At 36.2% G+C, this 25,764-nt stretch overlaps 1 protein-coding gene across 3 annotated transcripts in view; it reads right to left on the bottom strand.

Annotated features, from left to right (window-relative positions):
- PCDH11X (protocadherin 11 X-linked) overlaps positions 1 to 25,764 on the bottom strand; it is a 513,039-nt gene that overhangs the window by 425,272 nt on the left and 62,003 nt on the right. For all 3 annotated transcript variants that reach the window (XM_075435305.1, XM_075435306.1, XM_075435307.1), the window contains exons 3-4: positions 10,476 to 10,523; positions 5,434 to 7,920 (exon numbers count right to left, since the gene is read on the bottom strand). In XM_075435305.1, the coding sequence (XP_075291420.1) occupies positions 5,434 to 7,920; positions 10,476 to 10,523 (2,535 nt within the window). The remainder of the gene's footprint in view (positions 1 to 5,433; positions 7,921 to 10,475; positions 10,524 to 25,764) is intronic.

Below are 25,764 nucleotides of genomic sequence, written 5' to 3'. Positions count from 1 at the left end.
CATCTACTAACTTCAGTTTAGACTCAGTCAATGAGTCCTTACTGGGGAAAAAAAAAGCGCCTTTGCTTACTCCACATCAGTTTTCACTTTAGTGTCATATTTAAAATCTTTCATTTTTTCCTCATACAAAACGTTAATTTCTTTTTTCTTCCCATTATTTTTGTCTTCTACTATGTGGCAAGGGGGGCATTTTCCATCTATCTTTCCCTACACTTTTCCAGTGAAAGATATATATTAAAAGAACAATTCTGAAGAAGGTTTTCTTCAAAGTGCTCTACAGAGGAAAAGCGTTTTCTTGACCAGCTTTTTTCAGTAGTACTGCACATGTAAGTAACTGCTCACTGACTCCCGAGTCGCAGACTTTCACTTATCCTTCAGTTAGAAATCGTTCCTCCAGATGCAAATTTCAGTTTCTTGGTGAAATGTATATACATGGCAGCATACCAGAACTACCAGCAAGATTACCACCCAGAAAATTAAGAGAAAATAACAAGAATATTTAGAATCACAGTAAGCAATTTTGAAATGGCTTTTAGGAAGGGCTTATACCAACAACTATTTGGCTGACATTTAGGAGAAAATGTTCTTTGAGTGTAATTTACTCTGTATCTGTCAATGCAAAGTACCAGTATTGTATCTATACCCTTTTACGTACCAGAAGCATCAGCACTGCCTACTGATGATTACAGCATACTAGAGTAAACTCACTAGTCTCAGTGTTCTTAAACAAAACTACAAACCTTGCACCTCAAGATTTACATAACAGGTGAGTTTACAGAGCTATTAGATTCAGGAACAGTGTAATAGTCTTTCAATTCACATCCTAAGCACACCGTTCTCATAGTGAGTGGGAAGCTGCAAGGACATTTCACCACACTGCAAATCAGAACCAGAAAATCAAACACACCGTAACTATAAGCAGGTCTAAGCAGTCGCTAACAGAATCATAGAAGTGAGACAGCAGGCCCCCAAAATCCAATGTATTTTAAATGAGGTCTACTTCCCACTCCGATTTCTATATGCAATATAATGTCTACCTCCAATCAGTTTCTAGCAAACCAGTTCAGCAGAGATCATTGTGTCACCTGAAATTTCTATTCCTATGTATGGATACGCTCACACATGATAGAATCCTGGCAACTAAAATCAACTAATGAAGATTTGCATCAGTAAATTTGAGAAAAAACAATCTGCATAGCTGTTCCCTCCCTCAGTAACTTCCCAAAGATGGTACAGCGTACTAGCAGTGGAGCTGAAGTAACACACAGACCAGAGTCCACTGTGAAGCAGGGAGAACCACCAAAAAGCACGTACTCATAGATTCAGAGCATGACTGCACCTCCCAGCTCTATCAGTGCAAGAGGTGAACTGAAACTGCACCAAGTCCTCCAGTGCTGCTTTCATGAACACTCACGCTTCTTCAGTAACACACTGTCAGAAAAATACTTGTTCTTAAATTCTAGTTTAAAATGACAATACAGACCCTTCCTGAGTGACCGGGTGTTTATTTTTGAAGATTTCTACTCTTCCTGTAGTACGCACTATACCATTTTCAAGTGAAAAGAGCGTCTGAAATAGCATTAATTCAACTAAAGGGACAAGAAGGAGGATGCATGGGAAGTTCTAATGAACCTTTGTGGCAGCAGCTTCTTCGAATCACGCCGTCACAGATAACGTTGTACTCTATAATTATGCATGTTTTGAACAGACAGGTTGATACCTAGACAAGCATTGGAACTGTCTGAATGTTGTTTAAAGTACTTGATTTCAGATTTTAATACTGTGTTACATACTACATGAAAACTAGACTGGAAAAACCTCTCCTTTCATTTCATCATTCCAGTGCAAATGCAAAAACAATTAGAAGATCTGTGTCAGTATGGAATATTTCACACGGTCTGCTCTCAGTAAGGTAAATGTCAGAAGCAATTGAGCTTTTACAAAGTTTGCAGACAGATAAACTTTGAAGGTGTTGTATGTTTTTCTACCAAAGAAATGCATCTTTCTGCTTGGCCCGCAACTATGAAAACAATGAAAATCTGATGACTCTGAAAGTCATCATGATTTTATGAGCCTCCAAATACTCTAATTTGGAAAACCTGCTTATGAATAAGAAGCCCCTTCACAATTTATCACCTGGTAAAACATCCTTAAAAGAATTATCTCTACTACCCCAAAAGAAAGCATACTATTCTGAGGGTCTATGTATTAATTCCTACTGCATAACTTCAAAATAACATGAAGATCTCTATCCTTTGCCCTTTCTCACATCCAAGTACAGCAAAAGCTGGATCTCTCTCCTAGGGGACATCACCATAGGACCATACTTTTCCCTCTTCAACTTCCTGTATTTCATGATTCAGTGTGTCCTCAGCTGCTTCAGGAGTCTCTAATTCCTTCTCCATAAAAATTCATCTGTTGCATCGCTATATTAATTTGTCCACATGACTGCTAAAGGGATATTTTGTTTTTTAGTAGAAAAACTTTTCCATCTTCTCTTGCATGCTTTTTGAGTAGAACTGGTATAATGACTTTCTGTCATTTTATAGATCACTTAGATAAATTTAGCAGTAAAGCAAGACATAATTTCCTTTCTTTAAAGACTTGAATCAATACCATTCAGACAATACACAAAACTTAGAGCTTTAAAAGAAAACATGTATTTTTAGCTTTAACTCAGTATTATTTCAAATATCTAGGTAGAAAGTCTTGCAAGGACAAAACTAGGAACAGCTGAGATGTGCGGCCTTATTAACATCACCACTCATTAGAAACCGAGGAGATATCTTCACAGTGAATATAATCTTTAGTCTCCTTCAGAGAGCTTTTGGCTTATAAAAGGGATGCATTACAGTAATTGTTAGTGATAACTTTTTCTCACATTGGACACCTTATTTTGATTTTTCAAACTAGTACATCTCCCTTTTTGACTGAACTTATTACCCTTCAATTCTCAAGGCTGTCCTACAGTTTTCTGAAAATTCAGAGTGCACGACACAAATGCATCATTAACCACAAACATCCTGTTAGTCTCTGAGGCTAGAGGATGGCGGGACAGCATGGCATCTGAAGTGCTGTGGCAGAAGCTTATTTTTGTTTCGTTTCTCTACTGCCTAACAGTGACAACTCTAAGTTAACCTGCCCTAAGTCGCCTTCTATAGCCCCACAGGAGATAAAACTATACAACCACAATATACAAAACCATGATAGGATTAAGCCTGACTTTGAAATACTTTGCTTGTTTTAACTTTTCATGAAATACAATTCTGCCTTTGTGCTCACGGTCCAACACAAAGGATTTAACTCTAAGTTCTTAAACTGGGCTGTTCTTGCCCAATTTATGTAAATAAATGCATTAATGAAATTATATTGTATTTTAATAATAAAAATGTGAATTAATGTGTTTAAAGGTAAACATTGTTTTCAAATTAAAGGGCCATTGATAGTGAGTAGTTATACTTTCTTTGACAATGTGACCACTTTCATACAGAAAAATAAACCTAAAAGAAGGATGAGGGTAGATTTAACAAAATAAACACTATCATTAATCACTTTTTTATATATTCAGCACATCATACTAATATAATTTCAGGCACAGCTATAATCTGGATAATTAGGATAAACTAATATCAGGTAACGAGTATTAGAGAAACCCCAGTTCTGTTCTGCTCTCGCAGATAGCAAGCCCCTGTCATTGACCTTTCAGGTACAGATAAAAGAACATCTCCAACCAACCTCTGCAGAACAGAATTGCTTTCCATTCTACTTTAAAAGCCCCTTCTGATGAAAGAACTATGCTAGTAAAAACCTAGAGTCATGAGTTTGCTTTCTTTGTTAGCAGCATTACCGCGTGACAAAGTGTATTTGAGCACACAACGGAAGAACATTTTTGGCTCAAAGGAATTATACTAGAACTCTATTGAAAAATCACTTAGGTGAGGCCTACAGAGATCCTGAAAACAGCACCATCCTTCTCAGAGTTCTGAGAGTTCAAAACAAATGAACAAATTAGCAAGAAGCTTTCCTAATGTGTAATTTAAATAAACACATTCAAATAACTTTAATGGTAAATACTCAGATCTCAGAAAGGTACACATTTTTCAGTGTTGTCATGTCTTAGAAACAAGAAATTATTCCCCCCCCCCTTCAATTTTTCTGCTGATGGATCTCAGAAAAAGATGAAAGTTTTATAAAGTGTAGTGATATGGACTACTGCACAGATCTGCATTGGTAAGGGGAATAAAATAAAATAAAATAAAAAATCCTTCCTGCAATTTTCAAAAATTTGACGATTACTTTGAATAAGAAACTTTTTTTAGTCACTTTTTTTTATCACTATAGTGGTTAACAAAACAAAGCCCACAGAAAAAACCCCAAAACCTCAGCTAGAGCAAAAAGCCTAACAGACTCCTGCAGATTTGTTCCTGAGCAACAGTATTAAAATATGTCGTCAATAAAATAAACTCTCCTGAAATATTTTTCTTTAATGATTAATTCATTGACCAATTAAAGCCTAACTAGAAAACTATTTTCATTGAAAATTTCATGACATTTGTGAAGAAAGAGAAGTAAACAGACAAATGGTAAAGCTTTATTATTAATGAAACTTTCCAGAATATGAACAGACATTGGATTCAATTTCCAGTGACTTAAAGCCTTTCTGTAGGGTCCTGAAGAATAAAAGGTACTTTGGTTCTCATTTTCTTTTTAAGTTTTTTAATTTAATTTTAAGCTGATTCTTTAGACATTTCCTTTGCTGCACTGAATTTCTGAGAAGCTAATATGAGGTTTATCAGGCAGATCAGCAAGTAAGAAGAATTATACTGATGCTTCTGATTTTCCCCTAACTTTGCCTGCCAGCTGTGTCATTCCACCAAATTTAAGTAGTCCAGTATGTTTCTAATCTGAAAATGGCACTGAAACTCTCTGAGGAAAATCCTTGCCTGCTTTTGAGAGACCTTGAAGTTATGCCCAAACGAAGGCTGCAATTCTAGACTCCATTAATATTAAGAACCACTTATCAGATCCTGCAAAGCTTTATTGCTTTCCACTTGGCCTAGATTACTTAAATTCTTGAGCATACAATACTACAGAGGACAGCACCATCACCTCTCTCTGCCTCACAGAGCTGCACTAGGTACTGCAGTAATGCAGGAAGGGCCATGCTGCCATCTGCAGTCAGGAATACCCTCCAATGTAGTAATTCACTGCTCAATTTCCTTACAGCCAACAATCATTTTCTTTTAATTTTCTCCCTTAACACTGATGAATCTCGAATTGTGTACTTTTCAATGCCTCGATCAAACATGACCTTTCAAACTTTTAATCCTTTCAGAAAAGGTGATTTTGCAGTGCTTAGAGCTAGAGTTATAGGAAAGTTATAGGCAAAGTAAGAAGGGAAGGAGAAAGAGAGCACCTTAAAATTTCCATTACCTGTCTGGTGTGTATGGGGCCTGGGGTCTTGAAGCCTCCTTGACAACTGCATTCAGAAACACTGTAAGGGTCCGAGCTGCTTGATGAGCACTTGGAGAGTGAGTCACAGCCCACCACAAAGGTGTTATCTAGAGGCAGTTCCTGAATGACATGGTGCTTCTTAGGGGGTACAGGAGTCTCAGGTTTAATTTGAAAGGTGGGCTGTGGAGAAGCAGATTTGTAGTGCTTTGCTAAATCTGGGCTATCAGGCTTAAATGTGGTTGGTGTGGTGGCCCAGTTATATTTTCCCATAGTCTGTTCTTCTAGCTCTACAGGAATGTCTAAAGTGCCATTTATGTGCTCATGGCCAGGATCATCAGGCTTAGATTCTTCAATAGTCACAAAGTTGAGCAGAAGACTTTTTGGAGAGCGCTTCTTCTTCTTCTTCTTTTTCTTGATCTGCCTGTTCTCTTGGTTTGGAGAAACCCATTCACCACTCTGCTTGTTTTTTTGGACAACCTTGTGCCTAGGCGTCTGGCGGCACCGTACTAAAGCAGTAACAAATATTACCAGAATCACTGTCATAGTGCCTGCAATAATAGCAATGATGATCTTGACATAATCATTGGTTTGTGGGGTTATCTCACCATCCCCAATGTTCTGGCCAACTGGAGTTTCCATATTCCTGCGCACTAGCTCTTGTACGTAAGAACTGTTGGAGACTGTCTCATTCACAAACAAATGCACAAGAGCTATAGTATAAAGAGACTCCGGCTGTCCTAGGTCATTGACTTTTATCACCAGCCTGTGCAAGCCATGATCTGATGTAATTACCTTCTCTTTCAAAGTAATATTGCCTGTTAATTGGTCAATTGTAAACAAGCCCCTTGAGTTCCCACCTATGATGCTATAGCGGAGCTCTGCATTCATTCCTGTGTCATTATCAACTGCAAAGACTTTAGTGACTACAGACCCTGGACTGGCTGATGTTGGAACCAACTCATACGAATAATTAGATGAAGGAATAACGAAAACGGGCCTGTTGTCATTTACATCAACAACATTGATGGTCACTTTGGCAGTTGAGGAACGCTGCAGTCTTCCTCCATCCACAGCTTTCACCTGGAAAGTGTATGACCCCTGCTGTTCCCTGTCAAAGGTAATATTAGGTCTTATTACACCAGTAAGTGGATCTATAATGAAATTATCTCTACCATTCAATATAGAGAGAGTGACCGCAGCATTCTCTCCAGAGTCAGCATCTGTAACGGTGATCAGCCCCACTGTGCCATACATGGGTAAGTTTTCTGGCACATAGAAATTATATTCATTATGTGTGAAAGCTGGGCTGTTATCATTCTGGTCCAGGACAGACACTGTCACCGTAGCATTGGTCTGCAAGGGTGGCATCCCATTATCCTTAGCCAGCACAGTGAAGGAGTACCTGTCTTGCTTTTCTCTGTCCAGCTTTCTCACTGCTGTCAGGATGCCTGTACGGCGGTCCAGGTTGAAAATAGGGGGTGCATCAGAACCCAGGATATAGCTGATCTCAGCATTGCGCCCACTGTCAGCATCTGTAGCGCTTATCTTGGTTAGCTGAGTACCAGGAGCATTGTTTTCAGGGATGGAAAGACCTATGATAGGCTGTGTAAAAACCGGGGCATTGTCATTTTCATCTTTAATTTTGATCAGGAGCATTGCAGACTGGTTTAAAGGAGGTTTCCCCGAATCTGAAGCCACTATTTTAATGGCATATTCCCGTGTGGCTTCGTAATCCAGAAATGTGGCTGTCTCCAGGAGAAACTGGTTATCAAACACCGGCTTTAGTCTAAAAGGGACATCGTGATCTGTAAAACAAGTAACTTTTCCATTCAGATCAGCATCCTTGTCCATGACTGTTATCAATGCAATTTTTGTGTTAAGCGGAGCCTTCTCCGACAAAAGCACTGTCCCGTTCACTGGATTGATGATGTATCTCGTGTCTATTGATGGGACATTGTCATTAATATCTGTGACATTAACAGTCACTGTTGCTCTCGATGGAGTTGAACTGCCATCACTTGCTAAAACAGTTAATTTGTGTACAGGGGATTCCTCCCTATCTAGTGGTTCTCTTATAGTGATGAGGCCAGTGGTGTTATCAATGGCAAACAGCCTCTTGGCCAAACTGGAGATTTGATTGCTGAAATAGAAATGGATTTGTGCATTTGAGCCCAGGTCTGCATCAGTGGCATGGAGCTGAGAAACAGAGGTGCCCACTGGAGCGTTTTCTGGAACACTAACTTCAATGTCATTCTCTTTGAAGACTGGGCGATTATCATTCACATCAGTCACTGTGACTTGCAGGATGGCAGTGCTAGATCTTGGAGGGCTTCCACCATCTTCAACTTTAATTTTCATCACATAGGTATCCTTCTGTTCCCTATCCAGGACCTGTTGGACAATCAGTTGAGGCCACTTATCTCCCTCAGGTGTCTCAATTATATCAAGACCAAATACGTTTTGACCCTACAAGACACAGAAAGAACATACTTTAGCACAATAATATACTTAAACAAAGAAACATCTCATTAGCGTTCTGAAATTGTCATGGAATATATAGTTATATATGTACTGTATATATACAGTATGGACATCTTCAACTAGATCAGGAACACACATTTATATATTTACCTTTATTTTGCAATATCTGATTTTGCTTTAAGCTCTAGTGACTTAAGAAAACTTCAGAGTAAATATGCGAAGAAATGAATACTTTAGAAAAATGGGGTGGGGTGTGTGTTTGGAGGGAGTGGTGGTGTGTTTTGTTTTAACTAGTTTCCCTATTTCTACAGAAAAGTTTTTAAATTCCTGGACAGATGTAACTTGGTTTCTCTATTGTATGAGTGAGCGTGTAGAAAAGGAATGAAGCCAAAGTGCAACCATGTCCAAAGGCAAGTCAGTCTGCATACACTGCCATACTTGTAATAACGAACAGCTGCATCCAGCCTGGTTCTTACCCTGATTATTCTGCTTGTCTCTCACCTTTACTCATGTAATTGTATGTGTGTTCTAAACTGATTTGAGACACTTCAGACCAAAAGGAAAGAAAATGTTCCCAGTGTGCAAGGTTCCTTATTTCTCTTTAATTGTAAAAGATTTGTATTCACTGTATCTTGCTACCTACTGTTAAGAGAATGCATTTATAGGTCTAATTCTGTGTAAGGATATTCTTTCATTGATTTGATTTCTCAAAGGCAGAATCGGACCCTACATAAGCAATCATTTAATGGAACTATTCATCCACATTTCAAAAATTACTGTGCCACTTGCACAGTATTTGTGACAACATTAAGTTGCAGCTAGGCAGTCTAAAGTGAACTGGAACACGTTCTGAAACAATAAAACAAATACAGCTTTGGCTTCTTTAGCAGAAGGCACATGAAAATATAAGCCTTGCAAATCGTTTCTAAATCAAGATATACATTTTTTTTTAACCAATGAGGTTAAATTTTAGAATGGTAATTCTATGCTGATCTCTTCACGAAGACAGAGTGCAAATTTCCTCTTCATCTTCAATCTGGCTAGCAGTTATTTGCAATGAATTTCATAATTACTGAGAAACAATGAATTCTATATTCTATGCTTTAACATAGATTTCCAAAAAAAAGTAACAGAAGCTAGAGGGAAAAAAATCTGTCAGCTATCTTTTACTTCTTTATTTGTACACAAGTTGACAGATGGGCACTGATTATTCTGTCATTAGATCCCACAACTAAAACAAACACTTCATATACACTTTGAATACATGCAGCTATACATATGCATACCCATTTCTGCTTTTCCTTAACTATCAAGTAGGAGAAAGATACTTTCCATTATAGCGTACGAGTATGGTATAAAACGTAGAGCTTTGGTTCCCCATCCCTAGCAGCAAACTACTGGAGAAACAGAAAAGAATGCAAAAGGTCTTTTCCAAGTTAATTACAGAATCATAGAATAGGTGGAGTTGGAAGGGGCCTTTAGAGGCCACCCAGCCCAACCCCCCTGCAGTGAGCAGGGACATCTTCAACTGGATCACGTTGCTCAGAGCCCCGTCCAACCTGCCCTTGAATGTTACCAGGGAGGGGGCATCTGCCACCTCTCTGGGCAACCTGTGTCAGGGTTTCACCCCAATTATTAGCACTTGAGTAATTTTCTATGGAAAAATATTATCCAAGACTCTTTCTTGCTATTTATTACAGGTTTATACATCTTTTTCAACAATAAAAAAAGACAAAAAATTATACTTTCTCCTAATTTAAGCAAGCCTATTTCATGTTGTTTAAGGTATAAGGTCAGATGTGATATTATGCTACATTTTAACAATGCATTTTATAAGAACAGAAAGTATTCCCATTCTAAAATTCAAAAAAATAATGAAACATTCAAGAAAAATATTTTTAAGATTATAAATACCTACTTCTCTCCTTTATGAGCAACGAAATCGAGAGGCAAAAATGCTGAGACAAACATGAAGAAAATCCTTCAGGATTAAATTCTTGATGTTGAAGTAAATGGCTCTATCATCATGAAAAACTCAGTGAGGAGAAAATATCCGTTAGGGTCCGATTGTTTTATTGGACTGAACTGTAGCTCAGTCACTATCCCAGTAAACTGAAGGTTTCATTCACATGAGGAAGGGTAGGAGTCCACAGGAAAAGCACAACAGATAATAAACATGTATACAGTACCTTTTGCCATTAAAATGACTGACTGGTAAAAATAATATTCTACATTATTATCTCCATCACTACAGAAGGACGGGAGTAAGAAATGAAAAAGGTTGACTTTTTTAATCTAAAAAGACAGTTTAAGCAATGTAACCTAACTATGTGAGGCAAAACAAGATTATGCCCATCTCAGAGCCAGGATTACCTTTAAGAGGCTCTGGCCCTAATCACAAGATTCTTTATCAGGGCAATAAGCAACTATGTTAGCTTATTCAGTTTTCATAACATCCTTTTCAGTGGAGTCATACACACAGTAGTCTCTGAAATAATGAAACTGGTATTCTTGTTGAACACTCGCTACTATATATTTACCTGATCATTTGTAATGGATCCAAATGTCCTTTTCGGAGCTGTTTTGGGCTGTTGTAAATAAAAAAATTAAAGAGTTTTTTTTAAATTGTAACATTTAGATAGATTAATAAATACATAATCAATGACACATGGACACTTTATGTGATAAGCTAGAGCAGCTTCTAGTATTATGGGCAGGACTGCACGTGAAAGTGCACGTAAAGTCTACACATAACTTGCCTCTAGACATACATATTGCAGTACCACAGTATCTCACCACAGTGTTTTTTTAAATCCATGGGGTATTGGCTACTTAGACGTTGCAATGAATGTTCTTTCAGGCCAGAAATTGTAATATGGGCTTCATTGTTGAGAGGAATGGGAAACGAGACCAGATTCTGGCTAATGGTCATAACAGTAGCATGGTCTGTTGTGTTCAAAACATCTTACGAAACTACACTTGCAGACAAGTAAGTTAACAGAACATAGTAATTTCTTGAAGAAATAGGGAAGGGAAAGAATATTGTGCTAAATAACCATATAAAACCAACTGCTTGTGATACAATGTACTCTGAAATTAAGACAGTCAATTAGTGATTGTTTCTTAAAGCATTATAAACTATATAATTGTATATAATAACTATACATTGTAAATTGACAAAGAACAGATCAACACTGTCCTCAATCTTCATTCAAAATGAGAATTCCGAACCTTCAGAGAAAGACACACGAGCAAAGACAGCTCATTGTTTTGTGTCTACAACTTTGCCCTATACTTATTACCAATACTTATCTTCAGGCACTGTAAACAACAAACGCATTAAAGGATGTATGTTAGTTTAGTTCAAATGAATCTTAAACAAGGGCTAGACAACATGCATATAATAAACTTTTACTAATGTTCTACAGTAATTTATTTCAATAAATACTTCAACAAGCTCAAAGCGCGCACTTCTATTACAAGTCTACAATCCTCTTAAAATCTGCTAGCTTTATTATTTCTAAAAATCTTACTCTGTCTGAAATCTAACATAAGCAGATTTAGAGTGACTACATTATAGCAGGCCAAATGCAGCAATACTGGGAAATAAAATGAACAAAATATTAAAAAGAGAAAATAAGAAAAAAATAAGCAAAAAAAAGCTACAAAGATAAAAACATCAGCTGCCCATTAGAAAATAACTCAGTAATTCATTAATGTAATTACTTAAGAACAAAACCTTTAGCTGAAATGCAATCTTATGCCCAAAGGACCCTAAAATCTTTCCTGAAAGTCCAGAAAATAATGCATGTTTGCTAACTGTTAGTTATTTCAGATGTATCAACACAGAAAACCTTTGCAGGTCTGTTGTAGAATTACAAGATAGGTCCCAGTCACTGTTTCCTTGTCTGTTTTTGTCACGACATACGGAACTGCTCTTTAAATGTACTGTTATATTAGCAAAGAAGAGAGCATGGTAGCACAATTTCAATTCCTAATGCAGAAAACTGGAAAACAGTTATACAGTGAACAGCATTTTTAATAAAAGCTGCAAATTAAACTTGCATTTTTCTTTCAAAGGTGATAGTTTGGATGTGAAAATGTGAATTCCCAAAGCCAAGCTAAAGCCTTAAACACAAAATATTCTACATGATAGGCAATAATGGATGTAAGTTCCTATAATAGGTGCATATTAGTACACTCAGATCTATAATATCATAAGTGTTGTAGCTCTAATAAAGGTCCCTTGTTTGCTATTACTTACACAGTGTGCAATTCACGTGTTTATGCATTGTAGAAGATTAAAATTTGCTAGACAGCTGTCCTGTTTAAAGACTGCACAGTCACCACCATCATCACAACGCACAGCTTACAACTCAAAGTTACCTGAAGTATGTGTTATTAATACCCACAGTTACCTTACGAACCGAGTGACAGTACCCTAAAATTACAAAGGTAAGAAATTTTTATAACACGAATCTCAGCAGATGCAAAGTTGCTTACATATTTGAAACAGTAGCTCTTTGTCAAAACAACTAGAGACTTCTAATGTGTAGGCCAAGATTCCTATGAGTTTTATTCATTTTATGGTTTTCTGTCAGTATCACACACAGTTTCCTTTGAAGCAAGCCAAAGCTTAGCTCTGAACAAACTGAACTTACAGGTTCAAACCCATAGTAAAAGCAGGACTTGGAAGTTTCCAATGATGTGTGAACCTAAAGTGAATTTTCTGCATTCAAAATCCTAATTAGCTCCATCCCTACACAAAAGTTAAGGACATCATTTATTAGCAATGCTTATATCATAACTTGCTATTTTTCCACCTCCAATTATAAAAGAGCTTCTATAAAAATCAAGCACTGCTAAAGATTTCCCCTCCATATATACAACCACACATAAAACTTATTCATCCTATGAAGCAGACAGAAAGCAAAATGCTGTAGATGGGATCAACAGAACATAAGGATAATAATGAACCATTTCATGCTGGAAAGGAACAGAAAAAGTATAACACGGAATGAAGCAGCAGACAATCAATGCATTTGATATGGATTTTCTGAAGAAGAAAGAAAAAAGGCTAGGAGGTACACCTAAACATGAAATTACTTCCTTGGAAATCTGAATTTAATGTTACTACAAAAAGACTGAAACAGTTCTAAGAATTACATCGCTTGAGTCTCCTTAATCTTTTCGGATGATTTGTTCCTTTCTGTAAAGAGTTACTTTCAATCTTGTTATATTCTGAACATTGTGAACTTCATTTTTTAAGATAGATATGATAGACATAATTTTTTCTAACACAGCATATTTTTGCATCCTCCTCAATACTTGGCATCCAATTCTCAGAATGTATTTAATAGACCATGTTAATCTCCATTAAGGAGAAACAATTGGAGACAGTGAATACAGCATTTTTAATATATTTACTTTTTTGCTGCCCTAATTTCTCCAGTCTACACTTCAGCAAGCCAAAACCCCATGCCTAAAACGTGTTAATATTTTTAATCTACAAGCTTTACAAGGGGAAGAACACAAAGAGCTCAAAAGTAGCAATACACACACCTAACATTTTCAAGACTGCACCAGGTTTCAAGTGTAACTCTCTTCCCATATTACATCTTTGGTCTGTGAAATGCTGTTTCAACTTCTCTTTTGAACCACAGATTACAATTAAAAAAAAACAAAACAAAACGCAAAACAAAAGAAAAACCTGAAATTTTTCTTTTAATACAAATTTACTTCACATACCTCTACAAGCTAGGCTAGGACTAACGGTGCATTACTGCATTAACATGATATAAAATTAACAAGACAATTGCTCACAAAAAAGAGGCAGCAGGAACTGGGCTGTCACTTGAATAGTCTTGCACAATGTACTGCAGACATGCAATTATATATTTCAGCCAAATACGCAGCTGCACCACAAAACTTTAAGGAATTTAGCTTCACGATAGTCCTGCTAGATAAATGGTTGTACCACTATCTAAAGATAGGAAATTGAAGTAGAAAGCCATTTTATCAGTTGCCCAAGGTCTGAAAGAGCCAGCCACTTCTGAACTAATAATCATGTTTTAAACCAAACTTTAGAATTTTAAACTTGAAACAAAAGTTCTTTCATTTAGAGACATTTTTCCCAAAAGAAGAAAGGTCAACTGCTGCAGGTAAGGCAATGAGGGAAGTAATCTCCTTCTTAATCTCCTCCATTGTAGTTGTTCAGAAATATTCACAGACATCCTGTTGAACAGGAACCTACATTTTCAAAACACCTGAAGGTGTCCAGATTAAGGTATTATATATGTTGGAGCTTTGCTTTGAATTCCCATGTTTCCACAGGTAGATAAAGCTCCAGTTACCTGACTTGTTCTTCAGAACGTTCCCTGTCTTTGGAGTCACAGTACAGATATATAATGAAGAAAAAAAAAAAGGGATTTATATTAGGCAACAATATATTCAACAAGTGAATTCTGATATCTGCATTATACATGTATGACAACTACATATTTGCTCAATTTCCTAGTTAAGAACAGCAACAGGAACAGAACCAAGTATCTCTAAAAAAGAGAAATAAACGAGTACATGTTTTAGTGATGTAATTCTCTAATATACCACTGTGCTTTTGGAGGTAACAGCTAACAGTTCTGTACTGCTGTTCAGAACAGCTCCTAAATCACCACCTCATTTTGCTTCGACAGCTAACCAAGGTGTCTTAGGCTCCTAATCGCACATTTTAGAGCTTTCAGATGAATGCTGACCAGGTGTTGGTGCAGTGTGAACCTGTAATGCCCTCCTATTCACTACCTGCTCTATAACCAGATCAGTACTTTCAGGCAGAAGGAGATTAAAACCGACAGCCACTTGTATACTAGAAAATAGAAGCAATTGAGACTTTTCTGAAAACTACTTTACCCTAAAGCAGAGACTGTCCAGTATCCTCAGCTTCAAGACCCGCCTGGACAAGGTCCTGTGCAGCCTGCTCTAGGTGACCCTGCTTTGGCAGGGGGGTTGGACTGGATGACCCACAGAGGTCCCTTCCAACCCCTACCATTCTGTGATTCTGTGATTCCAATAATTTCAGTGGGAACTGGGGGTGATGGACACATACGGATTTGGCTCGTGACAAATGGAAAAAGAAAAAATAAGAGAGAGAGAAAATCTTTCTCCTTTGTTAAAAAAGAGTACAAATACTTGCACACCAACATTCATTAAATTAATGTATTGTTATTATCTCATTTCCTTTTACACACACACACACAAAATTTCAGCTAAGCTGCACGATTTCTTTCAATACATGGCATCTTCATTAAGACAAATCCATATCCTAACCTCTGATGCTGTAGCTTTTCCAGGAAGTTATTCAGCAAGATTATCTTATTTGATCTAAGGCCTTTTTAAACTAAAGTTCAGCTGTGAGCAAAACCACTGTATCTTCCACTTATGTTTACACTTTCAGGAAAAAATGTTGACAAAACCTTCAGCTGCATGGTGTGAGTTCCCACCCCCCCCCACCCCCTTTCTGCCTCTCTTCAGGGATCCTAGCATCCAGAAACACAAAGAAAATAAATTAGTAAGATAACATGTTCTCTGCATTTACATCACAAAGACATTTTTTCACATGCAGAGACCACGCTTTAATGCGCGTGTATAACTGCTTTATGAATTATGACATTAAAAAATACACAGCCTTTCTGCAGAAAATTCACAATTCATGTGGGCAAAAATACAACAGAATGAGAAAAAACCTAATATAGTAGTGTTCATTTCTTTCATTTTGAGTAGACCTCCCCGAGCTTTCACAGACAGACTTTAGGAGTTGTAGGCCTGCTGCAAATGCTGCTGAAATGAACAAGATAGTAAGCCTTTCTCAAGACCTCCACCCACTCTTTGCAGAGTTTTGTAAAACTCAAAAGAAGAAAAAGTTCATGTGGGACACAACTACCACAGGATCATTTTCGCTTTTGAAAGAAATGAAGTTACGCTTTTCGAAATAATGAAAGCTTATCCTTTACGTATTATTCTGAGAAAATAACAGTAGAACTACCACATTAAACCATAAAAGCATGTGACATATGTAAGTGCAAGATGCCACTTCACTACACACAGGAAGATAATAAATAGTACTGCAGTTTTAGAGTAATAAATCAGAGACAGTTGCTGAGAAGACACACAGATTGACAGTAAGTACTAAAAATAGTTCCAGAGAGGCTAAAATCTAAAACTCCTTAAATAAAAGACTTTTCAGCATGTTGATCAGGGAATGTAGGGGATAAAGCAAAAACATATTTTCTAGTGCTGGATTTATCGGGAAGACAACTTGTCTTCTTCCTCCTCCAGTGTTACTGACTCCTATTTATCTGAATCAGTAGAACAAAAGTAAGATAAAAAGGAAGAAACATTTCCTTACCATAAGGCAGTAATTCAAATCTGAAAGTCAATTTTGAAAAGAAATATAGTGCTACCTGTGTGTATTGAAAGTTCTACCATATAAACTGTCATGACTTTCTAGTTAACAAGTCATATTCCTAAAAACAGCTTCCCCGTTAGTGGTTTGGGATCAAAAATCTTAAAAGCATATTTGATACATACTTTATAAGTATACTGAAGAACACATATCCTTCTAAAAAAATAAATCCAATCTTACTCTAATTGAAAACACTTGTGCTATCTTGCAGACTTAAAATCAGTGATGAAATTGATACAATTGATTTGTAAGAAATTAAAAAAAAAAGAATATTAGGATGGCACATTTACAGGGGAAACATCAAACACTCATCATTCCATTCCAGCTTTTCTGCTCAGTTTTGGTTCACTGTTTATATTCTCTAGTAGCAGTTCAGTCTTGAATATACACTATAAGTATTGGCTAATGGGCAGGCGTTTTTCCTCCAACAGGAAAAAACATCAAAAAACCCACAGAATCACAGAACACAATAAGCTAACTTTTAGGCATGAAGAACGCCAGCTTCAGAAGGTAAATATAATATCCATCTCCTGTCTCAGTCTCCATCTAGCTTAGTCCCACCAGGTAACATGTATCCTCCAATAAATTGTGAACTGTCTATCCTCTGAGGCTGAGACAAGCTCTTCCACAATTCATGGGAAAAACTGCACAGAGTGGTTACTCGTAGTAGTAAAGTAAATGATGGGGTACTTTATCCACAGGAAAGCTAACACCAGAATAAACAAAATAGCTGAAGTGTTATTTAGCAATATGACTGACCTCACACAAACTGTACTATTCCAGAAAAAGCAAATTAAGCTAAAATGGTTAAAGCCATTTCTGCCCAGTAACGACTCCTGTAATCCAAGTCAGAGAAGAAGCAAGTTTTCCCAGGTCTGGATCCACTAAAAATTCTTTCCTGAGGTTAATTCAATCACTGTTCTAAACCAGATGTTTCCAAATAACAGTATGTACACTGATTGTGGTACAATAAAACTTCATAATATGCACACAGAAACTGGACCTGCAGCCTCTTCCTTAGTGGCAAATATCAACAGCTTTCGGGTAACCAACATGACTTCAACCACCAAGGTGTCAGCCTGGCAAACAAGAACTGAGAACTTTCCCTAGATTCTTCATAACTACTCCACTACGATAATAACCTCAGGTTAAAGACCCATCACAACACCCATAGAATTAATCTTGCTTTGAGACACTTGCTAACAAAGACAGCATCTCCCAGCCACACACAGGTCAGAATTAGGAAAACTGTTGTAAGAAAGCACCCTCTGGGGATGATAACATGCTCTGAATAATTCAATGCGAAGTTTAGCCTTCATATTCTAAAAATGTGATGTAAACAACTGAATTGACCAAACCAAAACTATTAAAATAAATCCACCTAAAATCCACCAAAAATATGTTAACTTATGTCCAACAACTGGGAAACTGACCATCGGCATGGAAAACGAAACACACCTCAAACAATTTAAATTAAACACTCCTCAAACAATTTTTAACTTAGACACAAAGATTTAGCTTATACCTTGATTTCTACACTGAATTAATTTCTGTTTCTTTATTTTAAAGGGTTTAATGTATTCTTAGGAATCTTGCGTATTAAGGTATTAAGCTACGAACAAGAATTTGATTTCTTATGTTTATGAAGCAGTGAGTTAAATGAACAGTTGATTCTCGATTCAAAATTTTTGTTAGGCACATTACTATTTTTAAAACATGCCTAGGACTTTCTAACAACTACTACATCTGTCATTAGTCATCAAATTCATAGATACTGAAATGAGACAAAACAAGTACTCTCCAAGAAAGGATTGCGTCAATTTGTTCATAGAAATCTGCAGGACTTTTCAGAACAACAAAACAGCTTTCAGTTGTTACATGGATTCACAATTTAGAGCACTATCTCAAAATCCTAAAGTGACACTATAAAACTAGTTGCTAAATTTGTCTTGCATTCTACCTACAGAGTCAAAACTCTACCTCTACCTTCAACTAACTTTACCATTACTGTTGGAAGAGGCCTACTCTGGATATATGTGGAAGAACTCATTATAAAATGTAAAATCAAATGAAATCTGTTTTGAAATTCAGCATTATGTATTTTAACAAAACAGCAACCTAGACTAAATTAGTGAAAGTGAGAAAGACAGCTGAAATGACAGAGCTTCTAAGAGGGCTAGGCATTACTAAAGTTTTTCCTTACTATGCTCTTAGGCACAATCTGATGAGTTCCAGCAGCTGCCCGGCAAGAAAAGCCAACCAATCATTCCATACTAACACACAGATTAATGTAGCTCTTTAGTTTTCAGTGATTTCAGAGGCAGGAAGCACACAGCACTATAGCATGAGCTTGCATCTTTTGTTTTATAGTGATACGGAATATTTCAATTGCAAACCATGTCAGAAATTCCCGACCATCGCAATACAACTTACTACCTTAAAACCTTTTCCGATAGATAAACTTGTTCCACCCACTAGTATACAAAAACACCCCCAAAAATATGAGGAGAAAAACCCACTGCGTGTAACTGTTAAATTAGTCAGGTTTTTGTGAGAGGCAGAGTAACAAAAAGCAATTTTCTTTGTTACCTTGCTCATGAAATTCAGTAGCCTGTAGCATATGCTATGCTGTGATAAATATGTAGTCGAACTTCAAACCAATATTCAAAACAGTTTCTGAAAGACTTCACTCTTGTTTATAAGAACTCTTCTAATATTATCTGAACATTACACCAGCAATGAGGAGACTGGTGGTTTTACTGTTTCTTCTGTATGAGTGTCAGATGAGATCTCTACACACACACACACACACACCTGCCATTAATTACTGTGAAAGGTTTCAAACCTTTGAGTGAGGTTTTCAGTCAAACAGAACAGTGAATTATATGCTTACGTATTAATTAATTTTAAATTTATTATAAAAGCTAATCATAAATATGGAAGCATCTAAACCCCCCAGGTTTTAATTACACAAAGGTAAGTTCACTTCTTAAAGAGCCTTGACTGTTCTTCCAGTTCCTTAACATAGGAAAACTTGGGAGAAAACTATTCCTTGAGTAGTACAAAGTTTATCGCCACTGGTTAGCAGAATAAATTCTGCTTATATCTCTGGCCTTTTTTTCTCAGCTTAGCTCAAACCTATGTACATTTCAAATATGAACCAAATTAAATTTATTTCTACTTAATACAATAGGCATGCTTATTTGTGAAAAATGTATTTGCACAGTTCTTGATCTCCTCCATGAGCCTACGAAAAACTATATACACTTTTACATAAAATAATAAAGTTTAATTCCTTCATCACTGTATGCAAAACACATTTCAAAGACAGGGCTGCTTTCATAGTATATAAATGTCACCAGTGTAGTTTCTAACACTTTGCCCATATTCCAAATGCTCAACTTATACAATTTACAATTTTTACTAAATAGGTTCAAAACCCAGCTGGACAAACTGCACATATGAAAAAAATCCAGGTAAGAATATCAGAACCACCACTTGTGGCCAAGAAATCTGTGAGCCTCGAACTGGTGGAAGCTCAGCAATAGCTTGGGAAAATAGGCTTGTGCTGTTCTTACAGTCTCTCCTAAGTATCTGGTATCAACCGTTAGAGACAGGATGCAAGATCACATGAAACTCATTTTCATCCAGCAAGGCCACTCCCAGGTCAAGCCAGTATTATTCACATCACTTAGCTACAAGGAAACTGAGGCACAGAAAGCAGAAGCGACTTATTCACAATGACTCTGCAGGCCAGTAACAAAACCACAATGAGCCAAAGCTCACAGTTCGGTGACTCTCAAAGATCACATCATCACAGTACAGAATATACGCGCTCCAGAAAACAACCCGAAAGCACAAATACTGCTGGTTTAGATACCATTACAAAACAATAACAGGATTTCAAGTCAATTGTACCCTTTTAGAAAACTGTCTAGGCAGTTTGAAAGAAGGCATCACTACTTCTCATACAGCACCGCTCTAAACAATGAAACACATCAGATTGCTTATTTATTCTCTCCAAAAGGTAGCAGAAAGAATGATGATAAAACTGATCTTTTATAGAAGTCATAAACAATGTAAATAATAATCCTGCCACCCACAGAATTATATACCACAGTACTAGAAGAGAGACCGTTGGAATGGTTTGTGTCCTTTCTATTTTTTCATTCAGATTCTTTGAACAATTTTTGTTTATTTCCCCTTCACTATTATTGAAATGTACACGCTTTTGCCTTCTAGGACGCCACCTCACAAGCAACCTTGAAAGCGAGAACCACTACAGAAACAAAATAGTTTCTACTGCTGTCCATGCTGTTTATTGCTGTCATTGTTTAGTACGTAGTAAATAACTGGTCTGGCAGAGATAACTATTTGAGACTTTGAAATCAGAGATGAGGCAAGACTGGAAAGACAGAAGTCCAGCTAAAATTCATATGTGAAGGTGTACAGCAAAGGTCATAAGGTCTTAACACAATGCACTTCAAAATCGGAATAATAAAAACCAAAAAACATCAGAAGCAGACATTAAAACACACGAATAATTTCTTTTTTCTTTAACTTTGTCAAAGGTCCAGTTGGGCATTTAGCATCATTGCCAAGAACTCTGGATGATTCTGGCAGTTGAAGCTTTAAATTATTCAAATGACAATTTTTTATCAGTAAGAGACAACTACTGGACTACTTCAGACGTTAGAAACCCATAAAATTAATCTAAAATCTTACAGAGAACTAGGTAAACTTCAAGGAACTGATTCATGTTCTGGTATTTTACAAGTACAGCAAGCATCTGTGATATTCACATCTTGGATGAGTATTTCTTTTACATGAAACAATAAAAGGCGTGCAACAGTGCTGGAAAGCAGAAAAGTTCTATCAATGTCTTATGGCCTGTTTGTAAACTGAATTTCAGATTATGGTACTCACACTTTGTGTTGGCTTTCAATACAAAGGTCAATTCACCACTGGAAAATACTGATATATCACTGCCAGAATACTATTTTTGAGGTATAGGGAAACAGGATGGGGAACAAAACAGAAGCTACTATTTTGTTTATAACTTTAAATGTGCTACAACAAATAGGTTTCAAAAGTCCCTAATAGAAATGAGAATGAAAATTATATGACTGGGGTTAAAATGAAGAGGAAAAAGTAATCTCAAAGTGGAAAAGCCATATAATATCCCATTCTGAAAAGTACAGAGGAACATCCTGGCTCAAAAGAAAAAGAAAAGGGGGGGAGAAAAAAAGTCAATTTGCTTGATAAAGCAAAGAGAAAAAAATACAATTATTTGACTTTGGAACATCAGCAATAACCAAAGCAATAATACACATCACATTAATAGAGCTAGCAATTATAGCACAATGTGAGAAAAATGTATTTCAATACTGACAGCTGATGACTCAGAATTCATTCCCTTTACCAATGTTTCTTTTTGTTTCTTTAAAATTGTCTGAAATGCTCTTTGCTACATGTCCCAGCTTCAAAAGCTCTACGGGACACCAGTGTTCAGACCAATTGTATTTCTGGGCTAGGGAATATAAATTGCTTTGTAATAAACCTTTCTTTCAGGAATAAAAATAACCATACTAATGCAGTCAAGTGCCACGATCCATGGTTGACACTCAATTTAAATGTATTCTTTGATAGCTAAAAGAATATAATTTTGGACTTTCCTTCTTCTCCTTCCTGTACTTCCTCTTGAAGCTACGGAAAATATTACCTACAGTGTATCTGGGGGAAAATCAGCTATGATTATTTAAATCTCTACCACCAACACCCAATATTAGAAAGCTAATAGCAAAATTAAAACATTATTTTTGTAAAAGCTTCTTTAATATTTTAACTGTGTGTTCAATGAAACTACCTCTCCTATTTTCAAAACATATCTTGGAAATCTTCGTGTCTCCCAAAAACAGAGGTCACAGAAAAGTGAGTTGAACAGAGGAAAAACCTGAAAGTTTTGTGACTATTATCATTCACCTTTATTTTTTCTTTTCTTTACTGAATATTTTGAAAATAGTATTTTTTTATTATCTCATATGTACATGTGAAAAAGACAACTATTTGTGAATAACTTGGAATTTTTAACAATAATAAATTGAATAATTTTAGGATTTGAATGAGTCTGCTGGAAACCTAATCCAAGGTTTCTCAAGACAGACATCCAAAATACAAGGTTTATCATGACAGAGATGAAAAACACAAGTAAACTTTTTATTGCTGCCTGCATTACAATAACTAAAAGAAGCAGAATATAATCATCCTCACAAAATTATTCCTAAACTAGAATTACTACAGATCCACAGAACTTCTACGTCCCATGCAGCAATACAGAGTATGATTAGTTAATTTTCTTCTAGAATTGTGATAATTATTTTTAATTTGGTCAAAAATATAATGTTCTTTAAATGTAACATGGTTCATGCTTGGATGGTGATACCTCTTGATGCCTTTATTAATAAGGTTATTTAGTAACAAACGAGTTTACTGACAAACTTTTTAACAAAGAAAACTACCTCAAAAAATTAAAAATCCTGTTGGATACATTGGTGGTGACTACTATATTGAGCAGAAAATCAGAGTTAGTTTCACTAACATAATTAATAAATAAATGTTCTGAAATTCAGAAACCAATGTCATGTCATTCTTTAAAGATAAAACAGGGGTCAAAGATAAGCTTCTTTATTCATAGATACTGACACTGAATTTACACAAAATAATGTACCAGCACAATGGTGGTAAACTCTCAGGGTATTTTGAAAAGGCTCCTACCTCCTTCCTTTGTGACATACAAAATATGAAGTCTTTAAAATACTGCAGATTTCATGACAGTAGTAAAGATTATGGGTGCAGTTTATTTCGTCCTAAGTGCACTGTTAGCAACCTGCCAGAATAAAAGATCTTCCATATATAAAATTGCTAAATATATATACAGTTTAAGCCACAACTATTTCTTCTATTGCGTCTGAGAAAAAGTTCCCAGAAGAGGTGATTTGTTAGCACTGGTCTCTCCTATCAGATTCGGGGAAAGGGAACAGTCAGGAACTTGGAGGCCTCTGCACCTGAGTACTTCAGTGGCAAATTTGGGGTTCATTTCTACATATAGTTTTGAAAATTGTACTGATTTTAAAAACTGTGTATATGGGTTAAATAATGATTAGGAGCTGCTTTTATAATTGATAAAAGCATTTTCTCCTCAAAAACACTGATACATTTATTTCATTTCAGACTGTGAAGGTATTAATTTTTTCAAAGACTGAATTTCAATGTTAGATTGTCATGAGGAAAGCAAATCATAGCAGTAAAAATTTATATTTCAATTTAGAATTTTCTACTCACATATATTTTTAAATATAGCCCCAGGAAGAGTGTGAAATATGTTGAGACACAGTGCACATTTCTGCTGTTCTAACACAAATCAATTTTCCAAGTAGTGATATACTTCTACAAAAGAAATCTACCTGCAACTGTAACAGCAGCATACTCTCTGCTGACATCCAACTAAAACTGTTGTCTTCCTGCTTGCATCTTGAAGAAAGGAGAAAACAGAAAAAGTCAAATCAAATAAAAAGAATAGTTTCTTACCCTCTGAGGAGGATTTTATGGCAAGCATAACACAAGGAAAAGTTAGAGACTCATGGCAGCTTTTACTGAAATCAAACGAAGTCTTGATCAAGCGACCGGTAACTCAACCATGGCTTCAGTTTTAACTTTCACAGAGATCTTCCTAGAGAATTTTATTGTTTATTTGCACTTATAAAATGCTTAGCCAATAATTTTTGCCATTAATTTATTGGTGGGAAAAAAAATCTCATCTTCAGTGATCCTTTTGGTACTTTTTGAAGTATTTTTAACTGTCTACATCCACATGCTTCATAAACCCTCAGAAGTCTCAAATTCTCTTAAGCCAGACTTATTTTGAGCTGGTAACACTGATTTGTTTTTTTCCTCCAAGTAGCTCATAAGACAGGTATCCAAAACCAAATAAGCACATTAAAAACCCCCCTGCACCCCAGGTAACCATCACCAGCATCTAAACCTATAGAAAATGGCAAAAAGAAGTTTACAGTATACTGTTGCTTGTTTGAAACCTTCAAAGACCTTCAGAAAGTTCAGTTAAGGAGTGAACTTACTTTAAAACTTATAATATACAAATGACATATGGAAAACCCTGTTGCTGCCGTACATTCTACACCTGTAGTCAATTCAGATATTGCCAGCATTAGAAATCCTGGCAACTTGTAAAGATTTTAAAACTATTCAGAAAAAAACAAAACTAAGTCAAGTCTGGAAAAGTCAGTTGAACATCAAATATGAGGTAATTAATTTGGAATAATCTTCTATAAATTTTCCTCAGACGTGCATTACATTGCTGCTGTACAGTAAACATAAAAATTCACCATTCACGTCACAATACTTCAGTGTACCTGCTTAAGAATACAACATGCTTTTTGTAACTTTGCTTGACATTGCATATTTGCAGTTCCAATATTCTGCATATATGCAAACCAAACTATAATTTTATTGAGATACATGGGGTTTTTATTGCGATTTACTGTTGACATCATTGTAGATTGTGTAACTGGTGAATTCGCTTCACATAAATGAAACTGAAGTCCTTATTCAATATATTTTGGGAAAATATTAATTTCTAAGTATTGTCTATAGTTAGTTTCAAGTAAAGAAATCTGTAGTCTATTATGCTCAGAAAGCATCACCACATCTGTGTTGACATACTGATCTGTCTGGACATCAGGAAAAGATAATATTCATATAAGATAGATGAAGATCTCCATTTGACAGATTTGTGCCTTCCAGCTTGAGTCTCTCATCCTTCCCACACAGAGACATGCTAAGTTATATATTATTGTTTCATGACAGCTAGTGTGAAAATCAGAGCCTTGAATGCAAAAAGATACACCAACTTGTCCCTCACCCTAACTCACTGAACTTCCCGTGCCTGGAAGCAAGACTTCCTCCCCCAGTCTTCAGTCAATCCCCCAAAGGGAATTCAGGATAATGGAACCTGACAGTTTTACAGTAATAATGCCATAAACCACCCTAAAGGAGCCTTGTATCAACCAACAAGAAGCAATTACCTTGACTCTTGACTCACTGTCACCAGTCAGCAGTAGAGTTTTATCTACCTAGAGACACTAATTCACAGCTGTAAGAATGCAAATCAGATATTTTCCCCTTTAAAAATCAGACCCAGTGACTTTTTCAGAACAGTGTTCACAGATGACCACTTATCTGTCCAGATCTCTCTAGACCAATTACTACTGAGCAATATTTTTATTCTACTACCAAACCTTCTCATAAGGATTACATACTTTGATATTTCAGATCGTAAGAAAAATGAGTAAATG

The sequence above is a fragment of the Opisthocomus hoazin genome, chromosome 14 (genome assembly GCF_030867145.1).
Source record: "Opisthocomus hoazin isolate bOpiHoa1 chromosome 14, bOpiHoa1.hap1, whole genome shotgun sequence".
NCBI lineage: Eukaryota > Metazoa > Chordata > Aves > Opisthocomiformes > Opisthocomidae > Opisthocomus > Opisthocomus hoazin.
Note: the sequence above shows the minus strand (reverse complement) of the source record. Positions and strands in the feature narration are given on the sequence as shown.